Genomic DNA, 23,411 nt, shown 5'->3' on the forward strand with positions numbered 1-23,411 from the left:
TGGAGTGAGCAAGCCTCTAATGTTCCATGTTGTGCCAATCAGAGCAGCATATCAACCTCGTTATATATTTGACATAAGGAACATGTAGTAAACGTGAGCCATCTGTTATACCAGCAGCAATCAGATAGCTCACCATAGCATGGATGGGGGAGCCAAAACTCGGTGTTATTACCAAAGAGGGGGGAGAGAGGAGAAGACAATTCCCAAACTACAAGCAGAACCCTGGACCCAAAAACTAACAAATTAAACTTTATGCTAGGTACACACCATACAATTTTCTGTTAGATTCTTCTGTTAGATTTACCTACAACATGGAAAAAAGCTATCTGGCAGGTAAATCTAAGAGAAAGTCTAACAGAAAATTGTATGGTGTGTACCTAGCATAAGAACAACTAAAAGTAACCTATAAGAGTTCCTGGGTCTCACACAAAATAATTGACCCCATATCTCTTGAGATGTGCACCATTTTCCATTATTTACTCTGAAACCTAAACATCGTAATGATCCCCTTTTTTCCGTAGAAGAATAATCCCAACCTAGAAAAAAGTTGAGGTTACCAACAGATAAACAAGTGTAGAATAAGTACTTATAAAGAACACCAGTAAGTACAGGGTCACATCTGGACCCCATTTTATCCAGTCCAGGCAAAGTTTATCCACCCTCTCAGAGAGCAGCCGTGACTCCCGGTTGTTATTAGACATAGAAAATAAAATTTGCGCAAAACATAGCTGCTCTAGATATATTAGCAGTAGACATTGTTCCAAGAAATAATGTAGCAAAAACTTTCCCCCCATTAGCAAGAAATAACTGTGATAGGTAATGATTATCAGAGAAAGAAGTCTGTGACATTTACTGGCGGAAGGGGCAGCTGTCAGTCATCTCAGGTAGAAGAGCTTGGCTTGATATTACATCCCCTGATTTATTCAGTGTAAGTTGATCCTCAGAATATTTGCGTTTTTCAGGAGACCTGGATGAGGTCAGAGATTTTAAATGTGACAAGCGTCCCATATCTTTTTCCGCTTCAGCCAGGGAGGTGAACTTTAATGGCTTCCCTTCTTCCTAATAAATATACAAGAATGCTGGATAATTGAGTGCAAAGCATACTTTACGGCATACTAGAGTCTGACACACTGTAGAGAAGGCCTTACATGCCCTGTTGACTTCAGCAGAATAATACGCAAAAAGAAGCAGTTTTAGAACATTGACTACCAGCTCTTTAAGCTTCCTATAAGATTGCACAATGGTAACCTTTTCCAAATAGTCCAGGTAGCGAGCTATCACTGGGCGTGGTGATTTTCTGTAATTGTGTGGTGGACTTATGCGATGTGCTCTCTCAATTTTAAAGATGGCGTTTAGGCCCAGGGCCTTCGTAACAGCAATAGAGCATATAGAGGCTAGATCCCCAGGTTTTATTGTTTCTGGTAGTCCAATTACTCTTAAATTATTCCGGCACGGACGTTTTTTTAAGTCATCAAGTTTATTAAATACAATCACTTGCCTGTTGGTTGTAGTCTGAGCAGAGACGGGACAAGGTCCTTCAGCACCCAAGGCTGAGACAGCAAAGTGCGCCCCTCCATCCCTCCCACCCCAGCCTTAACACACTGAATGCTATTAGACTAATAGGTGCCCCAGGGCCCCCAACCTCCCCAACACCTTAATCTCTAGTTATCTGGCTTGCAGTCACTGCTATGTATCCCCTTTTCTTATTTCTTTCTGCTTAAAACACAATTGGGAATGACAGCTGAATGAATTGTGCGCCCCCTCCTACACTGCGCCCTGAGGCTGGAGCCTCTCCAGCCTCTGCCTCGGCCCGGCCCTGAGTCTGAGCCATATTTGCTATTTCCTCTTGTTTGTCCTCCAGCCTGCTAATCCTACTTTCCGTGTGATCAAGTCTTGCAGAGTGAGAGGATATATCATCCTGTATCAGCCTTAGTTGTTTCTCCATGACATCTGCTATTGTGGCCGTTAATTCCAGTTTCAAAAGCTTCACTTCGCTAAGGAGTTATGATCCAGTACTTGCTGTGACGCAGCTAGTAAATCAGAGTCTGAATTGAGGGCCTCCGTATCGGTAACAGTAAAAAAGGGCGCAGGAGGCTAGTGGACAAATCGGGCGCCGCCATTCACTCCTATAATAAATATCGTTTAATGGGCGCCCGATAGGAAAAAAGGGCGCCGGAGAAAAATAACGTTTTAAAAGCGGCGCCCGGAGACTTAATGTTTTATTACTGCTTCTCATGATTACACATTATTTAATGATTTATACATTTTTAAATATTATTTTTAAACGAAAAACAGTACAATATTTTTTTTCAAACATTATTTTTAAACGAAAAACAGTACAATTTTTTTTTTTAACATTATTTTTAAACGAAAAAACCAACAGGGGGGTCTTAGGTTTAGGCACCAACAGGGGGGTCTTAGGTTTAGGCACCAACAGGGGGGTCTTAGGTTTAGGCACCAACAGGGGGGTCTTAGGTTTAGGCACCAACAGGGGGGTCTTAGGTTTAGGCACCAACAGGGGGTCTTAGGTTTAGGCACCAACAGGGGGGTCTTAGGTTTAGGCACCAACAGGGGGGTCTTAGGTTTAGGCACCAACAGGGGGTCTTAGGTTTAGGCACCAACAGGGGGGTCTTAGGTTTAGGCACCAACAGGGGGGTCTTAGGTTTAGGCACCAACAGGGGGGTCTTAGGTTTAGGCACTAACAGGGGGGGTCTAGGGGTTAGGGGTAGGTACAGGGAGGGTTACTTAGGCACCAACAGGGGGGGTCTTAGGTTTAGGCATCAACAGGGGGGTCTAGGGGTTAGGGGTAGGTACAGGGAGGGTTACTTAGTAATTTTTTTTTAAACGTTATTATACGTTTCACTATTTAAACGAAAGATTAACGTTTTTACAATTGCCGATTTAATGCACATTATTTAATGATTTATAACTTTATAAAACATTAATTTTAAACGAAATACAGTACAATACATTTTTAAACGTTATCCATGCTTATCGTTTAAAACCCCGCGCCCTTTTTTCCCAGCGCCCCTTTTTAACGTACGCCTCCGTATCTGTCTCTGCCATCTTGGCTGCAATAGATCTTGTCCCTGTTTTGGGAGGCTTCAGTACTTGCTAATCACACGGAGTGTGCAACACATACCAGTCCATTGTCGCAGGGTCGGGTTGTTTTGCCATCGTGTTTGGCCGTTAGGTTAGCTGGGGGGATAGAGTGCTAAAGCGCTTGAGACGGATCTCCCAGATTATGCTGCCATCTCCCGTGGCACCGGAATCGGAAGCCTATTGTCACCCTTTTTGAATAATATATGTTGTGCACTGTCATAAATGCTAATCATATTTTCCTGCTCATAACTGTAGAATTTCCTTTTTGTGAAGTGCAAGTCACCACCCCCATTGTGATGCTGGGCAACTATGTGGTCCAGAGCAAGGCCGAGCATTGTCATGTGGTGGGCAGCCAAAACACACTAAATATTAGTCCTAGCCTTATGGCACTAGTTGTGCTTTATACTGGCCAACTCTGTTCTTTTGTAAACAATTTTAAGACACTTTTTAAATGTGTCTTGTTTTAGGTGTAGGAAACTAGGCATAAATATTGGCATAGAAGCTCTGATTTCTATACTGAAAAGATGTACACTGATATGCATATGAATAGCCTGCAAGTCTGCTACTTTGTTAGTATAAAACCATTTTCTTTTCAGCACACAATCCTTCAACCTTATTAACTAACCTCCAGCTGTAAACATTACTTCTCACCATTTATTTGCACTGTACAGTTATTGGGCCTGATTCACAAAGCGGTGATAACTCAGTTATCACGCCTAAAAAGACTTTAGGCGTGATAACCTTTGCACTGCTGAGTTAGCACCGATTTGTGCTCTTTATCGCGCGCAAAGTCCCGCGCGCAAAGTCTTGCGCACGCAATCCCGCAACTCCGCGTGCAGCGCCCATAGGGTTTAATGGACGCATCGCACGCACTGCACCGTGCGCCGCGCGATTGCACGCGCAAAACTTTGCGCGCAGGAATTTTGCCCCAGTTTCATTTTATCACGCCTAAATTGAGTTTAGGCGTAATAAAGGGCTTTTCACAGGCATGCAAACACTTTGCACCGCTTTGTGAATCAGGCCCATTGTCAGTACATGTTTTTCAAAACCGATGTATAGCCTGAATTTAACCAAAGCCAGATTCTTTGTTTTTTGGCAAACAAATTAAACTATAAGAGAGACAATTCTCAAACCAGCACTAAGAATATTTGGTCATCATGTATGAAAATTACTAAGATCATTAATTTGTTTTTGAGTACAAGGGAACTTTTTTATTGTCATCAGGTCAATAATGAAAATACAGATATAAAAACTGGATAACACTTGTCCACCAAAAGGACACTTCAGTATAAGACAGCCGAATATACATTGACCTGGAATGTGGATCAGTGAATCGAACCAATAATAAGGTGGCCAGACATTAATACTTACATAAACATTTTCATAAATCAGTTAATGAGATTAATGGTATATAATTCTCTCTGCTCATTTTTTTTTTTAGTCCTCTGTACAATTCTTAGATTGTCAAGCTAAATATCTGTGTATTATCTTTTATTAAATTCCTTTGTATTATCTTGAATTCAATAGCCATCTTAAGTTTAATTTGCTTATGTATGAATTATCCTCAAAAACTTAAACTTGCAAATGTTTGGCAATGAGAGTTCCCTTGTCCCTAAAAACTAGCATGTGCAATTTGGAATGTTTTTGTTGAGAACTGGAATGCTGGAATGTACAATCAACTGTATTCTTATCTTTTGTTGGTATGTTGTCCTATAGGGATTGTCCTATCTTGTGGATGATCCCCTGTTATCTGTAAGAACTTCCACTATAAAGGTATTTATTTTTATTTTCAATATATGTATCTTTTAAGAAAAGATGGGCAAATTCACAGGTTGTATTACATTTTAAAGTCTTTGAATTAGAAATAAAACAAACAAATAAAAAAGAAAAAACTCCTACAGAGTAAGTAGAAAAATACAATTTACTGGAATTAATATATGTACTACTTACATAATGGTGATTAAACAGAATCAGAAAAACTTACACGTGTGTTCCTGCAGTCTTATAATTGTTCATTGGCATGTATTACTGTGAAATTTATCATGGTTCATAATCCAAGGAAATGAAACATGGCTGCTAAATAAAGTGTTTGTGTTTGTTCAGTGCCAGTACTGAAATTAATTTCAGTGTCTTGTACTTGTGCTTAGACGCAAACCTCTCAGTCTGAGAATGATCCCCATATCCCCTTTTTCTAATTTAAACTGCTTAAATACTATAATAATATTATAACTTACAGGACAGTCAATATTACATTATAAGAAAATGTATATAAACCAGTGACGATGCCCAATCTTGGTTTTCAGTTGCTTACTGCATAACCCACCCCTGGTTTGTATTTGTCTGTTTCTTGTGTTAGTCACAGCTTCACAGTGTTGTATATGAAATTGTCTGTTCTCCAATGTGTTAGGTGAAAACCGTTTATAGTATGTATGGTGTATAAACAGGGTTGGACAAATCCCAGACACTAAGAAGTAGCATATAGTTGTCATTCTCTGGTTTTATTAAATTCTTAAGAGCTATTATGTATATAATTCAGTTTTATTTGTCCACTCCTGGAATACAGTCAGTTTATAGTATACAAGAACAACATAGTATACACAAAAAATCATTGAAGTGCAGCAGAGGAAAATTTCATGTTTATTTTGCCAATAATTCTGAAGGTTGTTTTTTAAATGTACAGTACTGTTAGTTAATAAAAAAAATAGAATAATATACTAAGAAAGGACAAAGGTTATTGAAGGTTTTGGGTTTATACTTGCTGTGAAATTGAAGCACTTTGAATGCAAGACATTAACACATTTCTGTATTGTTCAGTACAACCTGAAACTGCAAGTCTGGATCTCAGAAATCGATTCAGCTATAGTAAACCTGTTTGTCTTTTTGTCCAGCTAAGGAAATATAAGCTATGCTTGTACAATTATGTTTTAAAATGTTTAACTCTTAAAAAAAACAAAACAAATGTAAGCTAAGTTGGATGTGTTGTTCACATGCAGACTACATTCCCTCATTTAAGGGATTATGGGCCTAATGCACAAAAAGTACAAAATATTGAAGTGCACAGATAGTGATGTACACAAATAGCATATTACCCTTACTTCCTGTAGCAAGTACAGCAAATTACATTATTAACGCAACCCACAGTATTCGAGTAGTGCAAGCATTGCTACAGTAACCAGCATTACTAATGAGTGTTACCCTTAGTAATGTTCATTTCCGTAGCAACGCGCATGCTACTCAAGTACCACAGGGTGTGTTAATAGTTTAACTCACGGTACACACTGCTGGCAGTAAGGAAAATATTGCCATGCGCACTCTGTGCATGGCAGCATTACCGCACTTTTGTGCATTGAGTCCTATGTCTGATGTTCTCTTTCACAAAAATGACAACAATAAAATCAGTTCAGTAACATATTAAAGTGAACCTGACAGCTGCCTTCTTTAACATAGACTACATTGTTCTGTGGGATGCAGGCATCATAACATATAGCATCATATTTTTATAGCCACTGCAAGTTCTCAAAACTTCTCTGCAAGTTCTCAAAAAGGGGGACATTTCATTTATCAGGAGTGTCTGGGACAAAATATTGGTAGGTTTTTAGAAATCCATGCAGAACTGTCTCAAGCATCTTAAGAATTCATTAGATAGAGCAGATTCCTTTCAAAACTGTAATTAGATAATAAACAAAACAAGGGGTGCTAGCGGCTAAAGGAAATTATATATTCAATGTACTAATGTAATGCCCCCTATAAGAAGGGAGAAAGAGAGCTAAACAATTCTTCCTACTGCTACCTCCAAACTGCGGGAGTACCTCTCTCTCCCGCTAATGACAGAACTATTAATAATAAAACCAGAGGAGCGCTGGATATATATCTTAAAACACTTCTATTTTATTGAAAAAGATTATATACTCTCACATAGAGGTAAAGATAAAACGTATATATAGATATACACACATCAATCAGCCATACACTCAATTTCTCATACACACTTATTGTGAACCTGCTGGTGACCCTTCAAAAAAAAAAAAATAGGGAGAAAAAAAAGAGTAAAAAAATTATAATATAAAAATAGCAATAAGGTGGATCCAGTCCTTTCCTTTATAGTGCCACAATTATATAGTTCCGTGTACGGATTCCTGCTGTAGTAGTTATGACAGATAGTCCTGTACGGATCGGACACCCAATACGGAACAGTGAGAGCGAGAGAGAGAATCCTGCACTGTCCCCTATACATCCGTGGATGTTGAAACATGTCGATAAACTGATCAATTTTGGGGTGCCCCAGAGATCAATTGGAATATTGCTGCATAATCCCAAAATCCTAGTATGATCCAGCGGAGTAAAAGTGTACCATCTACCTCAGAGTGGGCTAGAAGAGCTGGAAAGCAGGAAGTGGAGGCAGCTGAGATGCACGAAAGTGACGTCATCCTTCAAGGAAGCAGCCGGGAGAGTCCAGAGACACAGCCGCGGGTGCTAGCAAGCGGCGTGTGCAAGTGACTGGATGCCGCCAGAGTGTGAATTACCCTCACGGAGGACTTGGTGGGGACACATACCCAAGGAGTAGTGAGTAAATGTACAAATAGTATCCAGAACTGGAGTCTCTCTCTCGCTCTCACTGTTCCGTATTGGGTGTCCGATCCGTACAGGACTATCTGTCATAACTACTACAGCGGGAATCCATACACGGGACTATATAATTGTGGAATACAGGTAGAGGAAAGGACTGGATTCACCTTATTGCTATTTTTATATTATCATTTTTTACTCTTTTTTTTCTCCCTATTTTATTTAGTTTTTAGTTTTTTTATATTTACCGTATATACTCGCATATAAGCCGACCCGCATATAAGCCGACCCCCCAACTTTTCCCTGAAAAAACAGGGAAAAATGATTGACCCCCATATAAGCCGGGGGTAGGAAATGCTGGATTGGTGCAGCCCCCCAGTGTGTCCCAATATAGCTAGTATAGTGCCCAGTATAGGTAGGTAGTGTCCAGTATAGCTAGTATAGTGCCCAGTATAGCTAGTAAAGTGCCCAGTATAGCCAGTATAGTGCCCAGTATGGGTAGGTAGTGCCTCAGTTTAGCCAGTATAGTGCCCAGTTTAGCTAGTATAGTGCCCCAGTATGGCTAGTAAAGTGCCCAGTTTAGCCAGTATAGTGCCCAGTTTAGCCAGTATAGTGCCCAGTTTAGCCAGTATAGTGCCCAGTTTAGCCAGTATAGTACCCAAGTATGGCTAGTATAGTGCCCAGTTTAGCCAGTATAGTGCCCAGTTTAGCCAGTATAGTGCCCAGTTTAGCTAGTATAGTACCCAAGTATGGCTAGTAAAGTGCCCAGTTTAGCCAGTATAGTGCCCAGTTTAGCCAGTATAGTGCCCAGTTTAGCCAGTATAGTGCCCAGCATAGGTGGGTAGTGCTCCCCCCCCGCTCCCCCCGCGGCCGCCGCTGCCGCTATTACCTTGTTAGACAGCGGCCGCTTCCTAATCCGCGTTCCTCTTCTTCCTCAGAGTGCATCACAGCAGCGCGCCCGGCGCTGCTGCTGTGACGATGCAGGGGGCAGGAAAGAGCGCGGCTCCCTATAGCGGCGATCTGTATCGCCATTACCAAGGGAACCGCTCTTTCCTGCCCCCTGCATCGTCACAGCAGCAGCGCCGGGCGCGCTGCTGTGATGCACTCTGAGGAAGAAGAGGAACGCGGATTAGGAAGCGGCCGCTGTCTAACAAGGTAATAGCAGCAGCGGCCGCAGGGGGAGCGGGGAGGGGGGGAGCGGGGCGCGGACCACCCGACCACCCGACCACCCACCACTAGACCACCAGGGAAGACTCGCATACAAGCCGACCCCCCAACTTTTGACCCCCTTTTTGGGGGTCAAAAATTCGGCTTGTATGCGAGTATATACGGTATGTATTTATTTATTTTTGAAGGGTCACCAGCAGGTTCATAATAAGTGTGTATGAGAAATTGAGTGTATGGCTGATTGGTGTGTGTATATCTATATATGCGTTTTATCTTTACCTCTATGTGAGAGTATATAATATTTTACAATAAAATAGAAGTGTTTTAAGATATATATCCATCGCTCCTCTGGTTTTATTATTAATCCTTCTAAAACTGGTGTAAAATAGGAGGCGCTAGGAAGATCTCTCAGACAGTGCAGTGTGTAAGGGGAATTGCTGTTGTTGAGGTAACCTGCTGTATTGATAGCAGCAGGCTCTGAGGAGGAATTCAGCAGTGGGGAGGAGCACCTCACAAATCATGCCTTGCCTGCACTCTGCACTATCTGTAGAACTGCTATGGATTTGCACTTTTCTTAACTGTAGTGCAGCTCTAGAAATACATGCTAAACTGCCACTATTACCTAGGATTTAAGAAGGTTCTTATTATCATGCAGAACTGTTCTCCCTGCTGGTTAGAACAGATTAAGAAAAAAACTGTTGGTAATGCGTTGATAAATTTCCCCCTGAGAGTCTTAACACTACCCTCAATTAATTAATGACAGATAGTATACTTCAGTAGCAAAGAGGCATCCAGCTGGACAAGAACATGTCATGGGGTGAGGGTAATATTAACTTCTTGTTTTGTATTTACAGTAATAACCATGGTTATTATGGGGAGAAAGGTAGGCAGAGAGGGGCAAACAGCTTAAAAGACGGTCTTAATACATACAGCCATTACGTACAAACACCCTATGTTGTATGCATCCCAGGGAGACGTTTGACCTAGATATAGGCAGCTGTACTGTTCACTTTAAGGTTAGGTATACTTATACAATTTTAATGCCCCTTTCAGCATGTCTGTGTAAGTTTTCTTTCATCACTGTTCAATGCAGGGCGTACAGAACTGAAATGGTGTAATTGCTAATTTACTTTGAATCCTTCCAAAAGATGACATCAGTTCAGGTCAGACTGCCCTGTGCAAATGGAGCTGGAAATTATATAACAAAGGCATATTTAAAGCCTAGTTCTGGTATAAAAAATGTGGCACATCTTTTCCCTACCACCAGCCTTGTCCAATTAAAATATTGCAATAAAATAGAAAATGTCTACTTATTTCTACTAATTTCTAGATATTTCTTCTAATATCTTATATTGTTATCTTCTGTAGAGTGATGAATTAATGACTTCATTGTTTTCTACTCAGACCTGGAAACAGAGTCATGTAACATAATAGTAATGCTGCACCTATTATGATCTATAGGTCTGAGGGATTGACTGGGGGTGTGGCATGGATATTGTGAATTGTCCATGCATCTGAAAAAGTGCTAAAGCAATCATAAGACTATAACTTTAACAGAAGATTTTAGGCAAGTAGTAACTTTTTTTCCCTTTAATTTTGCATATTACACAGAGAAGGCTGAGTAGTAGGGCTACAGAAGTTCAAAATATCAAGCTAAGAGTGCTTTCAATTGCCTGTGCCCAGTTAGCCAAATATAGTGTTCTGCTGTTATAGATAACTATTTACTATGTATCTGATATTTCCACAGAACCATGAATTCATGGATGAACAAATGTTTGACCAGAACTGTAGAGAGAGCTCAATGCAGAATTACCCTTCCAGTCGTAGTCCTTCATTGTCCAGTCATCAAGGACTCACTACATCCTGCTGTTCTCGACGGAACAAAAAGACAACCCACCTCCCTAATTCCAATGTACCCGCCACAAGGCTGCGTAGCATGCAAGAGCTCAGCACTATCCACATTCAGTGTGGAGATCAACCATCACTGACCACAAGGTATGACAATGCCATTAATCTCCATGAACCTTCTACAGGGAAAAAAAATGTTTGTTCTTTTAGAAAACATTTTGACACATTCATCTAAGATTAAATAAAGATAATTAAATAATTTTTGCAATTTTGGAAGTAAATACAACTCCTGGTATAGCACATGCTTAGTAAATGTAGTTATTAACTGAAACAATTTGAGACTCAACTGGGTATTTATCTCAAAGAATGAAAAGGGGATTAAGATATAATGAAAGTATGTAAAATAGAAGAATTAAATTATTTGATGCAGATGCGGTTATAATATCACAGTAGTAGTTTGGAATACAAACTGCATTTACAAACCAGAAATCAGTTTGCTATGGATTTCAATCACTAGATATCTACTTTTGAACTGACTAAATCTAAAATATTTTAAAGGAACTAATGTAAAAAATGAAGATGATGAGTGCATTTTAGCTGCACCAGGCATGCTAAGATACAGATGTAGTAAATAATTTCAAGGTGAAGATGATAGGAAGTCATGAGTAAATGTAAAGGGGCCCATACACCTAACAATTTTCCCGCCGAAATACGGCCGTTTCGATCACAGTGATCGAAACTGTCATGAAATCGCCACGCACACCGCTGACAGAACGATGGATTTCCATCCGAAATCCATCATTCCCGTCGATCCATCCGTGCAGAAGATTTTTCTCGAACATCGGCGGGTCGGGAGTGCGTCGATAGCGGCGTTCGGATGCCCGACGACCAACGCAATACAGCAGAGATACATTACCTGCTCCACCGGCGCGAGTCCCCGCTGTCACCTCCCGGCTCCCAGCTGGCATCTTTTCCACATCCCGGCATAACTTCCTGTGTCACTGCAGTGACAGCGGAAGTACAAATAGAGGGCGCTCTATTTGAACTTCCGCTGTCACTGGAGTGACAGAAAGTTATGCGCAGATGCCGGATGTGTGATGCGGAAGGTGATGGGAGAAGATGCCAGCTGGGAGCCGATGCGGAGAAGATGCCGGGACCAGGCGGAGAAGAAGACAGCATGGACCAGTGAACAGGTAATGTATGCGGGGGGGGGGGGGGGCAGCAGCGGCAGCTCCACAGATTGTGATCGGTTTCAGGCTGAAATCGATTCACAATCTGTTTGCAGTAAGGTGGCTATACGATCCCTCTCTGATCAGATTCGATCAGAGAGGGATCTATCTTTTGGTCGAATCTGATGGCAAATCGACCAGTGTATGGCCACCTTTAGGTTTAAAGAAATCCTGTGGCAAGGAAGCAATTTAACTGAAAAATACATGAATCAAACTTGTTACAATGATTTAGTAGTTCAGGAGATTATAGGTTAATTAAATCCGCATCTGCATTTAAAGGTAATGCACTGCAAGCAGTGAGTTACCATAACGTAAAATTTTTCAACGCGATGTTAACGTTGCACTGTGAACGTCCCATAAGATTATCACTGCAGTGTGGTAAGCTGCGTTATAAGACTTTATAACGCAGCTCCGCAACGTGCCACTGTGAATGCGACCTGAAAGAACAAGATGCTGGTATAAGTGTTTCTTTAGACTAAATACACAAAAGTTAATAAACCATATGCAATTTACTTTTTCTCCTAGGTGATATTTTCAAACCTTATCATTATAATGCCTTTTAAAGGAGTACTGTAACCTTAAAAATAGAGTTCAACTTACCTGGGGCTTCTACTGGCTCGCCGCAGATGTGCTGAGCTCATGCCGGTACTCTACAAACCTCTGGGCCTTGCTCCCACTAATGTTGCCAGGAGCTCCCTGTGCAGGCGCAGTACACGTTCTGAGTCTGCACAGGGAGCGCTCAATGACATCAGCGGGAGCAAGGACACACACGGCCAGGGCCTTGCAGGCACAGTTGATTGTGACATTAAAGTTGCAATAACCGGAACCGAGCTGCGGCGGGGACCCGAGGATTGTAGAATACCGGCGTGGGCACAGGATGTCTGTGGGGGGCCAGTAGAAGCCCTAGGTAAGTTGAACTCATTTTTTTGTTAAGTTTACAATACTCCATTAAGCCACCAGCAAGCAAAAAAAATACTCAGAATAATTCTGACAGTACTTTATCACTTACTTTTTAGTACTTTTTCAATTGCAGCATGCTAAAAAGTTATTTTAAACAGAAGATGAGGAATTCTCTCCTAGGAGAAAACTAAGAAGAAAAAGTAAATCGCATATGGCCCACTATGTGCATATTAAAGAGACTCTGTAAAATAAATGTCATCCTTTTTTCTACTATCCTACAAGTTCCTAAACCTATTCTAATGTGCTCTGGCTTACTGCAGCACTTTCTACTATCACCAACTCTGTAATAAATCAACTTATCTTTCCCCTGTGTCTGGAAGGCTGTCAACTCTTCAGTGTTGTTGATCTGTTATGCACGCCCCACCCTCCATGCCCCCTCTATGCACACTCCCATGTGTGTTATTTACATTAGACAGCCTCTCTGCTCTCTTGTCAGTGAGAGAAGAGAGCTGCCTTTAACAAGCTGGATATATTGTCCTCTGTTAAGCCCCATCTACACGATACGATTCTTTGTGTGATTCAATTACGATTCTATTTACCATCCGATTAAATCTGACATGTCCGATCGGGATTCGATTTGATTCAATTTGATTTGCCATTGTTTTGTAATGGCAAATCGAATTGAATCGAATTGAATCCTGAGGGGAATAGGAGATGTCCCCTAATGCACTGGTATGTTTACTTTTGTGCAATTTTAACAATACAGATTCTCTTTAATACAGTACAGTAGACTTAATCCCCTTACTAATGCCTCAAACTATCCACCACATCTTGTTGAAAAGGGTGCCTGATAAAACAATGCCCACTATTTGTAACCACAGTTTACATAGTGGACGGCCCTGCCAACTGCTATTTTTAAAGGGAACCCTGTATTTGCGTCTCACACCCTTTTCAAAAGGTTTCCCCTAAAGCTACTATTCATGTAGCTTTTGCTAAAAGTAACACCTCGCTATGTATTTGTACTCCAAATCTTCTGTTTGTTTTTGGTCCTTTTACTTTTAACAGTTTTACTTTAATTGCTATGAGAATATGTTGTAAACTTTTATAATTTGTTTGGATTAGAACAAGCACATTAGCTTTATGAACCAAAATTTAAAAAATAGCAACCAGTAGTTGCCCATAGCAACCAGTCAATATAGCTTTACAGGGAACTGCATTGATGCAGACTAGGTTCACAGTGGTACATTAGGTACCAGGTAGTCACATTGTAATGCAACTTGCCGCACTGCAATGCACCACTTATGCATTGTTTACAGTGCGGCAGGTGCAGTATAACGGCATGCAGCATCGTAACACATAACATGCAGAGCAACAAAACCAGTGGCAGCTCTACACTGTGGCACTCTGGGGCACTTATCCCCCCTGGGAATCACTTTAGAAGCCCCCCCACCCCCTTCCCGAGGTAACAAACATTTAACTGTTTCCAGACTTTACAAATGTGCATTGAATGGGATAGGGTCTGTAAAAAACTCTACATGTCGGCCTGAGTCTATGTAGGGGTTAACTAAACAAAAGGTCTTATGCCTCTGACTGCCATAAATACCTCAGAAGCCAGCTCCCTTGTAATTAATATATCTGGATGACACTTATAGTTGCATAGTTATTTGGGTTGAAAAAAGACATCCATCGAGTTCAACCAGAGAACAAAGTACAACACCAGCCTGCACACACACATATCCCTGTTGATCCAGAGGAAGGCAAAAAAAAACACTTACAAGGCATGGTCCAATTAGCCCCAGAAGGGAAAAAAAAATTCCTTCCCGACTCCAGATGGCAATCAGATAAAATTCCTGGATCAACACCACTGGGCATTACCCAGTAATTATAGCCATGGATGTATTTTATTGCAAGGCATTTAAGCCTCCTTTAAATTCAGATTTAGAATTTGCCATAACTATTTCCTGTGGCAATGCATTCTACATCTTAATCACTCTTACTGTAAAGAACCCTTTCCTAAATAAATGGCTAAAGCATTTTTTCCTCCATTCCCAGATCATGTCCTCTAGTCCTTTGTGAAGGCCTAGGGACAAAAAGCTCATCTACCAAGCTTTTATATTGCCCTCTGATGTATTTATACATGTTAATTAGATCCCCACTAAGGCGTCTTTTCCCTAGACTAAATAAACACAGTTTATCTAACCTTTCTTGGTAAGTCAGACCTTCCATCCCTCGTATCAATTTTGTTGCCCGTCTCTGCACCTGCTCTAACACTGCAATATCTTTCCTGTAATGTGGTGCCCAGAACTGAATTCCATATTCCAGATGTGGCCTTACTATACACTTTGGGCTTGATTCACTAAAGCGTGCTAACACAGTTAGCACGCCTAAAAGCTTTACACGTGCAAACTAGGGTGCTAAGTAGTTTGCATGGCAAAGCTGTTACTGATCGCGTGCAATTTTAGCGTGCATAAAAAATGTGCGCACATAAAGTTTGGCGTGCACCACTTCGCGTGCAAATTCAGCCGCTTCGCGTGCAAAGTATGTTTATCATGCTACTTAGTTAGCATGCGAAGCAGCTGATTTTGCATGCAAAGCGGTGCGCGCAAAACTTGCTAAACTTTACATGCACAAACTCTTACGCGCATATTAGCGCGTGCAAAGCCAGTTTGCACATGCTAAGTGGCTTTTCACTGGCGTGCTAACACTTAACACGCTTTAGTGAATCAAGCCCTGTATATTATATTTGTTAAAAAATCACCCTGCCGCCTTCTGTGTATTCAATGTATGTAAACTGTGTGTTCTGACATTGTCAGCCTACAGGAGTAGAATCTTCAGAGGCTTATTAGGCAAAAGCTTACTTATTAGGCAAAAACTTACAATAAATTGTATCATTCTGATTCAAAACTTCCTGGGCCATATGCAATTCACTTTTTCACCTGAGTTTTTTCCTAGAAGATCATTTTTCATCTTCTGTTTAAAATAACTTCCCAACACTTTTCAACTAAAAAAGTACCAAAAAGTAAATGGAAAAGTACTAGCAAAATTATTTTGAGCATTTTCTTGCTTTCTGGTGGCTTAAAATGCATTCTATTGACACGTTTAAAAATATCACCTAGGAGAAAACTCAGGAGAAAAAGTTAATTGCATATGGGCCCCTTCCTTTCATATTGCCGGGACAGAATCCGGCAAACTGGTGGAGTAGGTGGTGTCCGGCAAATGAGGAATTGTTGGCTGCCACCTGTATAACCCTAGTTATGAAAAGAGAAGGGTGAAAAGCATGCACTGAAATGCTCATAGGCTTGAAGGAGTGTTTATTTATCTTTGTATGTGTCAGAATGGTGCAACTAAATATTTTGAATTAAAAAAATGTTTGGTTTGGGTCCGCTTTAAATGAAGGAGAGTAAATTGTCGGGTGCTGTGCGATCATTCCAAATAAAGGTGGGGGGGGCGCATCTTCACAAATTTGCCTCAGGCAGCAAAAAGTCTAGAACCCGCCCTGTCTAAAGCCAACCTCTCTACCTGAATGCTCAGCTAAAACAGATAAGGAATTACACAAAGTGTTTCTCTCCATCCTGCCTCCCCCCCCCCTCCCCTTAGCTCAGCTTGTAGAATCTGGGGCAGTAATGATTTGTGTTTGATTGCGCACAAAACTGGAGAAGTGGGTAACAGTACAAGAGTTGTGCTGCAGCAAATCAGGTTAATCTATCAACAGCACCACAGTGTGGTGAGAGTTTCTGACAGTGGTCACTTTGTAGTTAGTCAGGTGTGGCTACATCCTGTCAGTGGGAACTGCAGGCTCAGAAAACAAAGTTGAGGAGAAAGATATGCCATGTCAAGTAAGAGTAAGGTTAATGTGGGGTTTTATGTTGGGTTCTGTTTAGGGCCGGTTCTCTCATGAAGCAAGGTAAAACACTTGCATCAGGAGCAGATATTACAGGGGTGCCATGTTTGTACTGTGTGCTTACACTTATAGCATGCAGTTAGAGTAGGAGGAGAAATGAGAGGAGAGTGAGTGGGGTGAATAGGTCTTCATTGGGGAAAAACAGCTTGTTGTGCTGTGTAAGGAGTCTGACAGTGAGAGACCAGAGGGCAGCAGCGGTGTTTCATTTGAGTTGCACAGCAGATGGGAGGAGGTGGCACTGTTGTCCTGACTGAGGAGGAATGGAGGATGGCCGACTGGCTGAGGGTGAGCAGTTTGTTTTAGCACAGACTCGCGGTTAGCCAGTGTGTTATTGTGTTGAGCTGCAGCATGTCATGTCTCAAGTTGTTGCATGTGCTCCCTTGCTGACTGAAGCAATGACTAAATTGTCAGGTGCTGTGCGGTCTTCCCAAATGGGGGGAGCGCAACCTCACAAGTTTTCCTCAGGCAGCAAAAAGTCTAGAACCAGCCCTGGTTCTGTCCATCTTAGAGCTAAGATTTGGGTTGGCAGCAGCTGTGGCAACTGTATCTCCCCCCCCCCCCCCCCCAGTGTAAAAGTGTGCCCCACCAGCCAACCATCATGTCCCCTTTGTGCCTCTCCAAAGATTTAAAGCTGGAGCCGCTACTGCACAAAACATGCACATTAACAGAGGCAGTGAAGCAAACATTTCATTGACTTTTTGCTTCACTATATGTAACGCAATGCAGGCCTAACGTTTCATTGTGTTCCTGCTGTTACAGAGAATGCAACACCCACTGTGAACCTAATCTGTCATGGAAATATGAAATAAAATTAATAATATCAAAATATATTCCATGTGTTTTCTGCAAGCTGAAATTTATTCTTTATTTCCAGTCGATCCAGCCTAAATTTGAAGTCTGATGATGGCTTAAGATCAAACTGCAAATCTGCACAAATCACAACAGCAATTATTAGCATCCCCACTCCTCCAGCTTTGACGCCCGAAGGTGACAATCGACCTGCAAGCTCACCTGGACGTACCACAAACATTCACAGTACAAGCAATGTTGTAAAGGTTTCTGCATTGTAAGACATTAGCAGGCCAAAGCTGCCACACCAAGTCCTTTTTTGCTGCAAAATAAAGGGAGTAGCAGTGAAGAAGTGACAAGCTTCTGCTAAACTTGCCATTTACCATCATGGAGACAAGATTACTGGATATATACATACATGCTTATACTCATTCAAATAGGCATTGTGTATATTTTCACTGAAGGCTGCTAGAAAGGTTCACGGCAAGCAGAGGAGTTCACAGAAGGAAATTGAAAACACTGTGTCTAAACACCTTTTTATAAGGTTTTCAGTGGATAATATTTATTCATGAAGAAATGACTAACATTTTTTTAAAAAGGGAATGATACATAGTTTTTGAAAGTTGTGAAAGGGGAACAGGGAAAAAAACAAATGCAATTTTCTTCTTTGTAAGAGAATCTGCAAGCAACCAAAATGACACAACGTTCTATGTTTCTGAAAAAGATCGGACAAGGGTGGGGTTTGGGTTATCTGTCAGAGAAAATTATTCTATTTTCCTGCATTTTTTTCTTTGAGAGTGGACACTGAACTGTTTGGAGAACAGAATAGCTCCTAGCACATTAAGGATCAGGCACATCCTAGAGGCGAGCACATATACACACTCACTAGTACATACATCTTCCCTTGCTGGTGTTCTAAAAATTCTTAGACAATTTTGTATTAGCCTTCTAAGTCCAAGCAGTGCAGACTGTGATGTTGTCAGGTATTACCGTATGTCTGTGAAAAATGTTTGTGAAGCATATAAAAAAGAAAAGAAAAAAGAAAAAAAATATATATATACATAAATATATATACTGCATTTATAGCATTTAGTTTATACACTATCATTCATTTCTGCTTTATAGTTTATCTCACATCTAAAGCAGAATATGTTGCAGGGTCTGTACAAAAAAAAAGAAAAAAAAGAACAAAAAAAAAATTCTGAATATGTTTGAGGGTTTCATCTAGTTTGTTAGAGCAAAGAATTCAGGTACTTTGAAGACAACATTGCTGAGATGTAATCATTTTAATAATAACCTGGTTCTTTGCATTGACGTGTAAATATTGTAAAGGAACTTTAGTGTTTTTGCATAGCTCTCTTGTGGCTCCACCTCAGGTGTTACTAAAATAGACTGGTGAAGCAGCATTGTGCTGTGTAGAAAACTTGTTATAGATTAGTAAAGCTTAGGGCCAGATAAATACAATGTATTCATTCACATTAGAGATGCTTTCTTACCTCTCTGGGTACCAGATTCATTAATCTGCAACTTTCTAATTGTGACAGCTGACAAAAAAGGTTGGAAATCTTTTTTAGGTATTTCATATTCTCTTGTGGGAAGCTCCTTCCTTTTTTTTTTTTACCTTTGTTGCCCCTTTGAACGTGTACCAGTGTAATTAATATAGTGCTTTGTTACGGTGGCTACCAATTCCATGTACTTTGAATGGCCAAGGATTTGTTTGTGACACAATTTTTCTTCCATAGCAAACTCATAATACTTACAGTAAATGTTTAATATGCATATAGTTTTCAGAACACTTTTTCATGTTAGGAGTGTCATATGCATGGATATCAAAGTTATCTAAAAGAAAAAGAAAAAAAAACGAAGCCAAGTCATGTCAGACATGGAGTCCTGTTTTTCCAAAAAATTGCTGACTTAGGCTCCTTGCACTCTATGGGCTCAATTCACAAAAGCGTGATGACTGCTATCACAGCAGTTATCACGCGATCTGCCGTGCACAGCGGTTTGCACGAGTAAAGGAGTACTTCATGTGATAAACGAATGTTTGCGCGCGATTACGCAAGTGAAACAAGCCCAATCGAGCCCAATATGTGGTGATGGATACAATATAATTGCATCACAGAGCAATGCAATGATATCCCTATGGGGCTAGGCAGGCCGATGCGGTGTGGTGCGGTGGGTTCCATTGGGATAACGCGCTGCATACAGTGTGTGTACAGGGTATCCCTTCTGTTTACAGTGGCAGCGAGGCATACTTTCATTGTACTGTATGCCTCATTGTATAGTCACAACGTACCAGTAATCCAAGATGCAAGTTATTGTCTACATTGCATTGTGATGGCATAGAATCGCATCACAACATATTGTGCATGGTGTGCACAGAGCCTTAAAGTTAGAAAAAATGCAAGTCACACTTCAGGTGTACTAGTGATAAAAAGCTCAGTGAAGCACTTGCTTAATACTGCATGTTAATATAGCTACATGTACAATTAACACTACATGTGAATATAATTAAGTGTAATCTGGTCAAAGGATGCAAACACAATGTCCATTTCTGAAAGGTTAATGTTACCACTTCCATGTAGTATGAGAGCCAACAGATTTTGAATACTATGAACAGATTGTGTAAGTAAGTTACATGGAGGTGGTAAGATTGGGCAATCATTGACCAATCAAAATAGAAGATATGTACCAGACTAAATGCCTGATAACATATCCAATGTTGATTGGCCAATTTTATTATGTATGGCCAATTTTATTTTAGTATGAACACTTACCTACACAATCTATTCATAGAATTCAAAATCTGTTTGCACTCATACTGCATGGAGGTGGTAACATTGGAAATGACTTTCCAATCAAAATTGCAAAATTGCAAGCACCCTTAAGCCTAGTGCACACTTTCAATTATGATTGGCCAATCACTGACCAAAATTACCACCTTCATGTACTATGAGTGTTTACCTATACAATATGCTCATAGTACACGTGGTAAAATTAGCAATTGATTGGCATATAATACTTGAAGATGTGTACCAGGCTTTAGACTATTTTCACAGTGGGAGTTGCATTGTGATGTCTGTAACAATAGAAACACAATAACAGGAAAGCGGTGCTGCACTTTACCCACGCATTGTGTTGCATACAGTGAAGCATACAGCCAATGAAAAGTATGCTTCACTGTCACGGTTAATGCATGCATTTTGTAGTGACGCACTGCATGCATTGCATTACAATGCCACACGTGGTTATACCACACCACACTGTGAATGTTGCATATGTGGTGCATTGCGGCCATTACACTGCAACGCACCACTGTGAATGTAGCCTTAGACCAGGAGCATCATCAAATATACTTAACTGAAGAGTGATCAAGCTTAGCAATTGCATAAACTGTTTAGGGTATTTGTCAGAGCATAATGCTAAAATCTTAAAGGAATGTATGGTGTTTTTTGCATTTGTGTTTTTATTATTTAGGCTTATCACTATTTATCAAGTACTGTTTTTAATCAGAAAGATGTTACATAACATGAATTAACATTTATTTGTTTAGAGCTGCACCAGCTGGTTTGACAGACAAGTTTTGTTTTTAAACACTTTGCAAAGTTGAAAGAAGCTCTAAGTAAATAATAGGGCCTAGTCAGCAGATTTGGAGACTTTTGCATTTATAATAATAATAATAATAATAATAATAATCTGAACATTTGTATAGCGCTTTTCTCCTGTCGGACTCAAAGCGCTCAAGAGCTGCAGCCACTGGGACGCGCTCAAGAGGCCACCCTGCAGTGTTAGGGAGTCTTGCCTTGAACTCCTTACTAAATAGGTACTTGACCTAGCCAGGATTCGAACCCTGGTCTCCCATGTTAAAAGCAGAGCCCTTAACCAGTACACTATCCAGCCACCACATTTATAATATCACAATCAAATCTCTTTACTGCAGCAGTGAACTGAGACTTTTTTTCCTGCTCACAAAATTGTATCAGTCAAACCAGTATCAGAGTAGTTTCAAAAGATTAAAATTATATTTTTGTGTTACTGATAATATATGCATACATATTTTAAAACCTTTATTTTTAATACAAAATACAAGAAATATGTACAAGAAATATGTTTAAAAATACTATGCATTCCACTTAAAATCAAATGAGTTACAGTTATACAATTAAATATTACCGCAGTTTTCGTTCTTCAATTTGTTTTGTATTGTACTGTATTTGATTATGTAAGCTGTAATGGTAGGCTGACACTATGGACCTTAGGGATGAAGGATCTCCAGGACTGGAAATGATTAGAGAACATAAGTGGGCCTGTACACCTAGAACTGGATTTATTTATAAATTGCTAGCTATTAAATAGCAAAGGCTTTCAACTTTCACCTGGATCATACTTAACCCCTTAACCTCCTTAGTGGTAATCCCGAGTCAGGCTCGGGACGGAAGTCCGCAACTCAGAGTGGTAATCCCGTGCCTGAGTGAGTAATATGCAGTTGCTGCTGCAGATTTCCGTGTGGTATGTTTTTTTTCTAGTTTTTAGGGTCTAAAAGCTTGTGAAAAAATTGTAAAGCTTTTAGACCCTAAATCTGGAAATAATTGTAACGCCAGGGAGGTCAAAGACCGCCTAATGCCAATTGGCATGCAGTCCTGGGGTCGTGTTTTGTAGTAGATCGCGCATCTCCGCTTGAATGACAGAGCTCCGCTCTGTCATCAGTCTCGCAGCAGTGATCGCCGCTAGGGACTGTTAGACGGCAAAACCGCTGTCTATTTACACTGTACAGCGTTGCAATGTAAGGCAGCGCTGTGACACAACTGTCCCCTCTGAAGTTGCAGGTAGTGATTGGCTCTCATAGGCTGATGTCTGTGAGAGCTGATCACTATGATTGGCTGGTGGGGCGGGGATCCAGGAAATAAAAAAAACAAAAACAAATAATTTTATCATTTTTATTTAAAAACAAAACAAAACATATATTTACAAAAAAAAAACACCCCAGCAGCGATCAGAGGCCACCAACAGAAATCTCTGTTGGTGGGCAGAGAAGGATGGGAAAATAACTTGTGTGCTGAGTTGGACGGTCCTGCAGCGAGGCCTTAAAGTTGCAGTAGCCTAATTAGGAAAAAATATCCTGGTCACTAGGGGGTGTAAGCCCAGGGTCCTCAACAGGTTAAACACTACAAAGTTTTCTTACAGTTTCATGATTTAGCAGTTGTATTAATGCACCTGAAGAAAAATGTGTTTAGAGAGGTGCAGGATAGCAGAAAATATTATAGGCCCGTTGCTTATTTTGGGCACTGGGTAGTGCCAATAGAAACAGTACTGGTAATAATATATACTTAATGCACTTAACCAATACTGCACTATCAGACATTGGCAAGTTAAATAACCTACCCCTACCCTACCCTCTTCTACTAAACCTAAGTTTAGCCCTAACCAAGAACCCTTACCTTTTCTCACCCAATGCCAACCTTTCTACATCTGTTCCTTGATCCTACCTTCATCACCCAGCCGCATACAGTAAAAAGCGGCGCCGGGGAACAAATGGCGCATGGTTGCTGAACGATATCTCTGGTAAAGCGCTATTTTCCGTTTTATACATAAAACAATAAATTTTTTTTTTAAACGACAGTTAGCGTTTTATTATTATCCATGTAAAGCATAGGGCGGGAAGAGGCAATAGCTGCCCGGGGAAAAGTGTAGCAGATGTGCGCAGGGAGTGGGGGCCAACTCCTACCCTCTGTTCCTCACCTCGGGAGCCCCTCCTTTTAATGGCAGTCAGCGCAGCGGAAGATACAGCTGATCACTCACCTCCCCAGTATGCGGCTCCGGTCTTCAGCAAACGTTAGAGCTGCAGGTCTACGCTGTTTCTTCTCTCTGCAATGCCGATTACACTATTTCCTGATTCAGTGTAATCGGCA

General features: G+C 40.7%; 1 protein-coding gene across 2 annotated transcripts in view; it reads left to right on the forward strand.

Annotated features, from left to right (window-relative positions):
* Nucleotides 1-18,656, forward strand: part of KCND3 (potassium voltage-gated channel subfamily D member 3) — a 1,159,387-nt gene extending 1,140,731 nt beyond the window's left edge. For both annotated transcript variants that reach the window (XM_068269741.1, XM_068269742.1), the window contains 3 exons: nucleotides 4,819-4,875; nucleotides 10,583-10,830; nucleotides 17,588-18,656. In XM_068269741.1, coding sequence (XP_068125842.1) covers nucleotides 4,819-4,875; nucleotides 10,583-10,830; nucleotides 17,588-17,783 — 501 coding nt within the window. In that variant the 3' untranslated portion in view covers nucleotides 17,784-18,656. The remainder of the gene's footprint in view (nucleotides 1-4,818; nucleotides 4,876-10,582; nucleotides 10,831-17,587) is intronic.
* The last annotated feature ends 4,755 nt before the right edge of the window (nucleotides 18,657-23,411 follow it).

Source organism: Hyperolius riggenbachi, chromosome 2 (genome assembly GCF_040937935.1).
Source record: "Hyperolius riggenbachi isolate aHypRig1 chromosome 2, aHypRig1.pri, whole genome shotgun sequence".
NCBI lineage: Eukaryota > Metazoa > Chordata > Amphibia > Anura > Hyperoliidae > Hyperolius > Hyperolius riggenbachi.